At 36.3% G+C, this 11,591-nt stretch overlaps 1 protein-coding gene across 1 annotated transcript; it reads right to left on the reverse strand.

The window, feature by feature from the left end:
- Window positions 1–3,925: 3,925 nt before the first annotated feature.
- On the reverse strand, window positions 3,926–11,591 carry LOC127660110 (glutathione S-transferase P-like). The gene is made up of 7 exons (XM_052150192.1): window positions 11,466–11,591; window positions 8,888–8,923; window positions 6,958–7,064; window positions 6,522–6,609; window positions 6,244–6,347; window positions 5,887–5,988; window positions 3,926–4,306 (listed from the first exon to the last, which is right to left on the reverse strand). Coding segments are annotated over exons 1-7 (627 nt in total). The 5' UTR covers window positions 11,467–11,591; the 3' UTR covers window positions 3,926–4,117.

An 11,591-nucleotide genomic window follows, 5' to 3' on the forward strand; every position in this document is an offset into this window, starting at 1 on the left:
TTAAAAGAAAACGGCAATTAGTAACAAATCATAAACTGACAACACATATGAAGTATAAATTTCATGAATCACATTACATAAGATAACATAGACTGAAACTCACCAGGAGTTGTGTTTGAACGCATCAGTGAAGCACACTCCAGTGTGATGTGCTTTTCAGCATCCAGGGCTTTGGCAGGATTTCCAAAAGCCACATTTTTAAACCTTGGGTCCAGCAGTGTAGCCAGTGCCAAGGCTCTAAAAGTCTCGTACCCTCCACATCTGGAGTGCAGACCTTCTTGTAGATGTGAGCCTATGAGCCAACACAAGAGAAAACCATATTAATTAAAATAATGACAACAATATGAGAGTTATGGCCAATTACACGTATGGTCATAGTGTCCTACCTAATTGTACAGTTGATTCCTGCGTTGCATTTCCTTTTTTCTGTGCAAGCTTGTGCTGCAACATCCTGTACAATGGTATGAGCTTTGAAGCAGACACTCTCTGTTCCTCTGACATCTCTGTTGTTGCTAGTTTGAATGGTTGAAGAAGTGTCAATGACTGTTGAATAATGTCATACTCAAGACTTGTCAGGGGAGCAGTATCACTGTTTAAATTGGCAAGTGCAGCAGCCACTGGCTCACGTTGCTCATACAAGCGTTGTAGCATGTCGAATGTGCTGTTCCATCTCGTTTCAACCTCCTGTATCATTTTCAGACTTGGTCTGCCCATCAAGCTCTGCATCTCCACAAGCTTGTCCTTTGCTTTGCAGCTGGATCTGAACAACCCCACTATCTTTCTGGCTTTCTGGCGAATTTCATTGATGACTGGGGTTTGATCCAGGGCCTTTTTCACTATCAAATTCAAATTATGAGCAAAACATGGGACATGGCGAAGGTTGAGTAGCTGGGCACTTAGGATCATGTTGGATGCATTGTCAGTCACCATGCAGTGAACTTTGGAGGTTATTCCCCACTCAGCCATTAGCAAGGCTTTAGCCTCCATGAGATGCTGGGCTGTGTGGGTTTGGTAAAACCTCCTTACACCCAGTAAAACAGTTGCCATTGTTGCCTCTGGTGTTATGTAATGGCATGTTACACCAAGATATCCATCCATATTAATGGAAGACCACATGTCAGCCGTAAGGCTAACAAATTCCGCCTTTTGTAGGTCCTCCATTGTCTTCTCCTTGGTTGTGTTGTACCTTTCGCTGACCATTGTTTTAAGCACCTTCCGGGATGGGAGGACATAGCTTGGATCAAGCTTGTTCACAAAGGCCCTGAAACCCTCATCCTCCACGATGGTGAAGGGCTGCAGATCCTTCACCACCATGTTCAGAAGAGCCTCATCCAATTCCCTCTGTCTGCCTTTTAAAAGAGAAGATAAAACATACTTTCAGACAAATATATTGGAAAAATAGTAGCCTACCGTGAAAGTAGTCTACTGGTTCATTTGGAAACCTTCCTAAACAAAGTTATGTTATGAATATTTATGCTCAGTGTGCAGAGAAAGATAAAGTGCATTATAGAAATACAACAATTACAAAAAAACAAAATGATGTCTTGGCTGTAGATTGGGTACTCATATGTAGACATATAAAATGTATATTCACAAAGTATAATATTATATTGACAACATTTGTTTTTAAAGTGATTGGCAGTTGTGATTGGGATGTTAGGCATGTCTTAGTCCATGGCCTTTCTAAACAATGGCCCAACACTTAGTTATTATATTTCACTTATAATTAGCCTATATTTCAAACAATGCATACCTTGCTTAGATGGCCCAGCAGTGTCAGTAGCAGGCCTTGGTACAGGGGGAACACTACCATCCTCTGCACCCTGCAGAATGGCAGGATGAATGCTCCTCAAATGGCGCATCATGGATGATGTATTGTTGCAGTAGGCGAGCTGCCGATCACAATACACACATCTCACTTTATTTGGGGTTTCCAAATGGAAATGCTCCCACACCACAGATGTACGGCATCTCTTCTGTGGAGCCTCCATTTCTATCTATCTATCTATCTATTTTATATGTAGCCTATCTATCTAATAATCTATATGTATCTGTAATATATGTATCTATCTATTAATCTATATATATATATATATATATATATATATATATATATATATATATATCTATATCTATATATATATATATATATATATATATATATATATATATATATATATTTCTATCAATGCATCTATTCATGTGTCACTATATGTACTCTGTGTGTCTCTAAGTCAATGTGTAAATGTAAATTAAATCCTAAATATAACTAAACAAATCGCACTATAAATGTCACTATATCACCAAAAATCCACTATCTCAAAACCAAACTCCTCTCACAAAAACCCACGATATGAAAATGCGTTGACAAAACTTTTATACTGTGTGATTGTGTGATTTGTTCCCGAACCGACCAATCAATGAAACCCTGATTCGGCGGAGCACTCCACCTGATGAAACACTTAGACGCTTCATTTAGCCGTTGTCACGTGACGTGGGTGTTTTGAATCACGCTTCGGATCAGTGTTTCGAATCATCTTTGCTTCGGGATCTCGCAAAGCTTCGGAACGTCTGTTTCGCGCCAGCCATCCTTAATTGTATGTATGTAGAGGCTTTATGGCTTGACATTCATGAGTGGCTTTTCCCAAAGGTTCCTCTTCTTTCAGATTTCTCTCATAAGGACATTATCTTTGGACTTGTTATGAACAGATACAAAGATGATTTTCTGGTTAATGACATTCTTATTTTTGGAAGATTTTATATACACAAATCTAAATATTTTTAAATTAAACCCAGGTTTTCTGCATTTCACAATGCATTTCTTACACAAAGGCCCTGCAAATGATGAAAAGTAAATATGCTCAAAAACATTTTGAAATAATTGAAGAATATGATTTAAAAAAACAAACCCTAGCCTTTTTTTTTAATTAATTTTTTTTTTAATGTTTTCTGTAATGCAATTTTGCACCTGATTTCATTGTTATATTGCAATGATATATGATTGTTGCTATGCTGTTTGTATATGCTATAGTTCAATAAAAAAAAAAAAAAAAAATAAAAAATTTTAAAGTATGTCGAAACAAAAAAAAAAAAAAAGATGGGAAAACTCTGTCATCTGAGGTAAAGAAGCACACTTTATGATACCAGTATTTTCAGATTTTCCTGCTGATTTGAAATATTTCTTTGATCGTAATCTTGACCAACCATTTTGGAGTTATCGGTCTTTCACTATTCAAGTAGATAGGAGCTGCACTGTCATGACTGGAAATAGCATCCCGAGAGCGAAACAAACATGGCCGACTGTGAACTGACTTGCTAGAAAGACTTTAATAGGGCTCATGACAGTGGTTCAAAATAAATGCATATTTGTTCTAATAGTGTAGATAACTGAACAGAAGTAGCATACATTCACAATTGTGGAGTCTTTAGAAAGATTTTAGAGTACAGTTTTGCAAAGAAGTCTCATTTATTCAGATCTAACATTGAAAGGTTCATTGAGTTATTTTTCCCTCATTACAAAAGTTTAACTCCTAATGACATGAATTGTAATTTTTCAATATATGTTGGAAATCATGAGCACTCACATTAAAATGAAGACTCCAGTCATATCAGTAACATTAAAGCTGTTTTATTCTACATGGAGAGGGTCCACACATGGGGCGGCCATGTTGGAATCACATGACCAGCTGAATATACTCGCTTAATCTCAGTAACCGTCCTGTTATTTGACACTTTTACTCATTGATTAAAGTAATCATGACTGACTGTGAATACTACATTTCAACAATGGCATCTGAAATGGAAAACTATTGATTTTAAATTATGCTGCATCAAGCCACTAGATGTCAGTGTAAGTCCAAGATGACACAAAGACAAAAGCTACTGAATGCACCTTTAACAGCAGAAGAAAAACAAATTAATCAGATTTCATCTTAAGCTTCAGGCTTTTATTTATAATTGATACATGGACATGGAGTTAGTAAACAATATAAAAAAAGTTAAACACACAAAATACATACTCATTCAAAGACAGTGGATATTTAGCTAATCACAGAGCACCAGTTCAGTACTTGTAATATCGAATGTATGTGTAAATGTTCATTAGTAGGCTACACAATCACTGTTTTCCATTGCCATTAATGGGAAGTTTCTTAAAGTCGCCAGACTCAAGGAGGGCCTTGATTTTGGGACGGGCAGACATCATATCCACAAAGCCCTTGATAGAAGAGAACGAGTCCAGACAGGTGGGAGAGAGGACTTTATGATTCAACATCAAGTCAAACAGGTTGTAATCTGCAAACGAGACCTTTGGGAAGACAAACAACATTGATGGTAACTCAGAATATAGTGAGTGTGTTTAGAATACTCAGATTATTTACAATATTTGGCAAAATGTGCACCAACAGTATTGTGATAAAGTTTATAATATATTTTATGTGTCAAACCCAGAAAATAATGAGAGTCATGATTTTTTCAAATAATTATATAAACTTGACTGCAAAATTTTAAGGTATTTTTAAACAAAATAATCATTCAACTCTGTTTGTCCCAAGGAATCTAAAGAGGCCAGTCTTATGATTTTAGGCCAAACTAAAAATAGCTATTTTATCATATTTATTGACCAGTAGGTGGCACTGTGTCGAAACTGCTCAGGTACCCTATTTCTCCCAAATGGCAGAAACAGTAAGAGTAACATGGTAATATGGGGTTCGGTTTCATTTTAAAGGGGTCATGAAATGGAGAACCAAATTGTCCTTGATATTTAGACATATAAGAGGTAACTACTATAAAAACAAACTATACATTTCAGAACTCAAAACTTAAAAGAGCATTCATAGTTGCCACCGTGCTCAAACATCTCGTTTTGAAATCTGTCTGTTCAAGTCTTCACGATACATTGCTCATTTGTATTTACACATCCCACAACATGCGTCTTCATCCACTGGCAAGGCCTTGTGTGGCTAACTATTCCAAATATAACACCAAAGTGGACCTATCTGGACTATTTTGAATGATTTTGTATATAAATATGAACTACACAGTCTCTTCGATAACTGTCATGTATCTTGTCGCTTTTAAAAGATGCGGTGTCAAGTTACAACTCTGAAGCCATTTTCTGTCATTTAGCTGCTCTGCCTCTTGTTGGTTTGAGCACAAACGCGTCACGGACGCATTCTTTCGCACATCTGCGCTATTTTTAACAGTTGGTGTGTGTAAACATGAACTAAATGGACGTCTTTGACCGTTTGAATGTGTTTCTGGCGATGTGTGCCTCCGTACGCCCTACAGTATGTGTGTGCGTCATTTCACCGTGCTTTGGACTATGTATGTGCATTTATTTGGCTCATATCAGCATTGATTGCTTGTGAACCACTCATAATATAATATAAAAAGGCTTTGTAAAGGAACTGTGATTGAAGGTGTGGCAGTTAAAAACACTTGGACCTGATCAAAAACGTAAGTAAACCGTAATAATTCATGAATATTTCAAATGTCATGACTGTTTGATAGTTTATAGTGCTTGAGATATACAGTTTCATATGTTCGCATGCAATGTGTAGGTTGTGTGTTATGTGTACACCCTGAAATTTAGTTTTATAATGTTGTGGAGCTTTGCATGATGTTAGCCAATCAGAACAGTGGACAATTAGATTGAGGGTTTAAGGAGGCACTTAGGCTAAAACCAAGTATTTCAGATTGAGGGCCAAATACGGTGGAAAATTATTGTATAACTAAATGATTACTGTTTTGGTGCAAAAAAAAACTTTTATATAATTATCAGTGGACCTCAGGAAAGATAAAATGATTTTAAGAAATGGCATTTCATGACCCGTTTAAGGGCAAAATCATTGGCTATGCTTCTGTTATTTCTGCAGTAAGTCTCACCTTATCACCAACCAGGAATCCAGACTTGTTTTTGGCCAGAATGGCATCAAACCTGCAGAGATGGTTGGGCAGATCGTTGATGTATGCTTCTTTACCAGTCTCCTACAAATGAGAAATCAAACAAATTACAAATGCCCTGATATCAATTACGCAATAACTAATTAACAGTTCAATATGAACATTTTGTTCTTTTATAATACTACAAAACAGCACTGGAGCCCAGCAGCAGACCCCTTGTGAAGTTTACTGGTCTCAAATGACTGACTGATTTCAGCAAACAATGCACAGCAAAATTGGTCTCCGCTCTAAAATGTGCTGTAGATGTGATTTTTGTGAAACAGTTACAACACTACTCACATATTCCTGGTAGATCAGCTTTATATATTTCATGCGAATATCTTCAACTCCATCATTCATCATATCAATAAGAGAAGCCTCAGAGTCATTTTTTCCATATGCACCTGAATGTGTAGAGAAAGGACAGGCTTTTATTTATGACAATGTATTGCAGTGTATAATCTTAAAGTCTACAATAAGTCAACTGTAAAATCTTCTTTTCACATGAAAATGTGATCATCTTCAGGTTAAAAAACAAACCAACATAATTTCATTCTCAGTAAAGTTGTTATTCTTACCATGTTTGCGACCCAAATGCCTTAGTATGGCATTGGACTGATACAGCACCAGGTCACCATCCTCAAATTTAGGCAACTGTCCAAAGACCTAAAGGAATAAATGTTATTAATATGCAGAAAAAATACTTAAGTTTGCAACATTAAACCATGCATATACTCAAACCTCTGACTGACCGTTAAACATTAAAGGTGCCATAAAAATTTTTTTTTGGAGACTTTCCATTCTAGAAGTCCACAGTATTGAAAGTCCCCTTTAAGTTGAAGAAATACCCATTTAATACATTTTTTTATAACAATTTACTAAATGCTGAAAAGAAATCGGAAGGAATATCGTGACTAGAATTTGGAAGTCTGATTTAATCGAAGGTAGTACTTGGCCTAAAAAGTTTTGAGAATAAATGTGCTAGACAGATAGATTGAAAGTGCCCAAACTCACTAAGTTTTTCTTCAGGTCGCCCTTCATCCACTCATCAAAGGATACCAGGTTCTCATTTAACTGTTGACCAAAGTCGGCCAGCATCATCTTCAGAGCACCACATCTGCCTGTTAAGACGCACAACATGGGGTCAGGGGGACTGTTACTATAGCAACAGCATTCTAAAATCCTCTTAAAGAATAGTTCACCCAAAAATGAAAATTCTCTCATGAATTATTTACCTTTAAGCCATCCCAGATGTGTATGACTTTCCTTCTTCAGCAGAACTGAAAGGAAGATTTTTATACGCACATTTCAGCTCTGTTTGTCCATATAATGTAAGTAAACGAATGGAGTGGTGGTGGCGTAGTGGGCTAAAGCACATAACTGGTAATCAGATGGTCGCTGGTTCGATCCCCACAGCCACCACCACTGTGTTCTTGAGTAAGGCACTTAACTCCAGGTTGTTCCGGGGGGATTGTCCCTGTAATAAGTGCACTGTAAGTCGCTTTGGATAAAAGCATCTGCCAAATGCATAAATGTAAACAAGTGCCATCAGGCTGCTGGCTGTTTGACGGTCCAAAAGTCATATTTAGGCAGCATAAAAGTAATCCAATGTCAATCAGTGAATGTCTTCTAAAGGAAATCGATAATTAAAAAGATTTTAAATTGTTGCTTTTGGAAATCGCTGTTTGAAATGGCCTAACTCTTGCATGACGTTCGTTCCTCTGTTGCATACAAAAGCGTGCACTTCCGACTTCTCGCGTGAATGCAGCATTGCGGTTACATCATGCGACATCAGCGTAATGCATCGAATGCTGGCAGGAAGCAATTCTTTTTTTAAGTTAATAAAGTTTTAATTATCAATTTTATTTTTTACACAGACCTATCGATATGCTTCAGAAGACATTAATTGATTGACTGGAGTCATGTGGATTACATTTATGCTGCCTAAATATTCCTTTTGGACCGTCAAACAGTCAGCAGTCTAATGGCACCCATTCACTTTCATTGTATGGACCAACAGAGCTGAAATGTGCTTATAAAAATCTTCACTTTGGTTCTGCTGAAGAGGGAAAGTCAAACACATCTGGGATGGCTTAAAGGTAAGTAAATCATGAGAGGATTTAATGTTTTGGGTGAACTAACCCTTTAAGTGTGTTGATCACATGCATCAACCTTCCTAGTAAACATAAGACACACACTCATACTCAAGTTTGCAAGCAGAACTTCCGACTAAGATGCAGGTGACAAAAGAAAATAATGGAACGTCTAGTAAATTATTTCTGTGGAGCTGTGGTGCAATTTCCCAATTTTATTAGACAATGTGTGGGTTGAAGTTCATGGCCAACCCTCCTTAACAATCTGGGTCAAATGCCCTTAAACAAATGGCACATTTTGTGGCAAATGGCAAATATTATCTGCAAAAAATATGTAATGGTTTATTCTCTGAATAGAGAGGTATTGGTTGTTCTGTGAGGTCATACAGCAGTTGTGTGACCCATTAGTAAATTCAATTAGTAATTAATAAAAAAAAAAAACTACATTTGGAAATAAATATGTACACTAATAAAATAATTAAATAGGATTTAAAAGATATGTTATTGCCAAAAATAAATACATAAATATATCATTTCATATCTATACAATTATAGATCAGTTAAATTAGAAAAATCATTTTGGAAATAAATAAATGCAATGCTCCCAGAATAATATTTCAAAACATTTATAATAATATTTCAAATTAAAATGACTACTAGAATATAAAGCCTATTTAATAGTTGCATTTGGCTTATGATACATGCAACTTGAGCTTCTTTTGTTTGCAGACACATTGCATAATATTGAATGTATCTGCGGAACCATGTGACATCATGAATAACTTTTCAAGGATTTCAAGTCATGCCTTGATCATGTGACAAGTTTTAAAGAAAAATAATTTTATACAAACCTTTAACTGCAAAGTATGTAAGAGTGTAGGGAGCCACTGCAAAAACAACAACAACAAAATTAACAGAGGAAATGACTTAACACGTCTGGAGTATAAAGCAATTCATCTAAAGCACGAGGAAGCAATCCGGGGCTATCCATGAAGTGAATGTTGGTGACTGTAAAGGCAGATTTGCACAATTAACCAGATTCATACCAAAGTGCCCGATCTCAATCTCAATCTTTCTCAATGCACGAGCATTTGAGTATCACATAAAACTTGCCTTTGTTCACTTGTTGCATTCACTCAAATTCACTTTGAATCAACCGTTTTAAAAGTAGATGCAAAAGCTTCACACAGCACTTAGTATCATGCGTTGCAACACTAAAAGCACAGACACATTTCCGTTTAAGTGTGTATTTATTGAATGAACTACAGTAGTGAAGTTATAACTGTGCATTACGCAATATCAGTTCAGCAGATATTTTGCATTGACACGGTGAATCAAGTACTGCATCCGTGCAATGCAAGTATTTCGACTCCCACACACTTTTATTCACTTTACAGTGTAGCTGCAAATTATTAAACCAATAGATACAGATGAACAAATCAAATAAATAAACTTGTTTTTGTATCAATCTGTAATTCCAAAAGATGCGAGTCAATCCGCTCTGTCTCTCCCAAGTGCAGATGTCAGCAGTGCGTTGAGCGCTTGTTGAGTTTATTGTGAGTGCGCAGTGACGGAGCACTTTGTCCCATAGTTAGTAAACTTAAGAAGATGTTACAGATGTAAAAACCTTTTTAAATCTGTTAATTCAACATTCAAATGGCATTATACTGCATCATAAATCTAACGCTCCTGTTCATAATCAACAAAGCTGTTAACATTGTAAGCGCATGGGGGCCTGGGTAGCTGACTACCACACCTGGAGTCGCAAGTTCAAATCCAGCACGTGCTGAGTGACTCCAGTCAGGTCTCCTAAGCAACCAAATTGGCCCGGTTGCTAGGGAGGGTTGAGTCACATGGGGTAACCTCCTTGTGGGCACTCGCTTCTCACGCTCTGCATCAGTTACGTGTCGTGGTCATGCGCAAAGTTACGTGACGATTTGGACCATTTATTCAAAATATACTCTCCTAGTGAGTAACACTGTCACTCCCTGTGCCATCGGCTCATCTCATTTATTATCTGTCTGTCTGAAAATCCACCTCAGCTAGAAGCCAAAAGTGCCGGAGGAATGGATGTTATATATTAAGTTAATCAGGTCTGAGAGAACACAAAATATAATGTAACCAAATCCTACAATGTAGTTAATAATAATATGAACAAAAATGATATCTGGATAAATAGCCTCAATGTTAAATAAAAATGTTTTAATGATACACTAATAATTTTACATTTACCACTTTTAGAGTATGAATCATGTCTTTGACTAATTTTCATTGTGATTTTTTTATTTATTTTTTGCATTGTTTTATTCACTTGGCATGAATGAGTTGCTGTTTATTTTAAAGGGATAGTTGATCCAAAAATGAAAAATCTCTCATCACTTACTCGCCCTCACGCCATCTAAGATGTGTATGATATCTTGTTATTTATGACAAGAGTTTTAGAAAATATCTGAGCTCTGTAGCTCAATGCAAGTGAATGGTGACCAGACCTTTGTAGCTCCAAAAATCACATAAAGACAACATAAAAGTAATCCATATGTCTCCAGTTCAATCTGTATCTTCAAAAGCAATATAATAGTGAGAAACAGTTCAATATTTACAGTAAGTCATTTTTCTCTAAATCTCCACTTTAACTTTCACTTCCAGAACAAACAGACACCACTTGTGACTTCAGATGTAAAAGTGAAAATGAAGATTTAAAGTAAAAAATAAATAAATAAACTTTTTTGGACGGTTTCTCATTTACATTATGCTTCTGAAGATTACGATTTAACTACTGGAGTCATATGGATTTCTTTTAAGCTGACTTTATTTGATTTTTGGAGCTACGAAGGTCTGATCACTACAAAGATGAAATATTCTTCTAAAAATCTTTATTTGTGTCTGGGTGAAGAAAGAAAGTCATACACATCTGGGGTGGCATGAGAGTGAGTAAATGATGAGATACTTTTCATTTTTGGCGAACTGTCCCTAAGCTCCTCGTTCCAAATCTGAAGAAATGTTGTCATCTACTCCTCTATGCCGGTGCATTAGTTTTGTAGGCTGTTAATTTAATAGCCAAAATATGTGAATGAGAAGAAAAAAAAGTTTCAGTAACAATGCACATATGCAATGTACAGATCATGCAATTTTGTAATTATTGAAACATACCATTTTTCTAATCAAACTCAATTGCTTAAATTATAACAATAAAGGATGACATGGTCATTTTATAAGGTTAGAATAGAAAAAAATGCACCTGTAAAGGTAATAAATGCCGCTGGAAATGATATATTTCCTCTTAGAGATTTAGGTGAGTCCGTTGTAAAATGTCAGATAGTGTTACGAGTTTTATTCCCTTCATGAATTCCTGTATATTTCTAATGCATGATCGTAATAATGTAAAGATTATTGCAAAAGTTTATGAGAGGTATAGGCAGTCTTACTTACTTGTCTGGTGTGGACTGGAGAGTAAAGTCTGTGTGTTATGGAGTGCGTGGTTGTTGGTCCTGTTTGAAGTGAAGTGCTGCTCCTTTTATTTAAGGGCTGAGTTTTTGATTAGTCATGCTCGCGTGT

This window comes from Xyrauchen texanus, chromosome 19 (assembly GCF_025860055.1).
Source record: "Xyrauchen texanus isolate HMW12.3.18 chromosome 19, RBS_HiC_50CHRs, whole genome shotgun sequence".
Lineage (NCBI taxonomy): Eukaryota > Metazoa > Chordata > Actinopteri > Cypriniformes > Catostomidae > Xyrauchen > Xyrauchen texanus.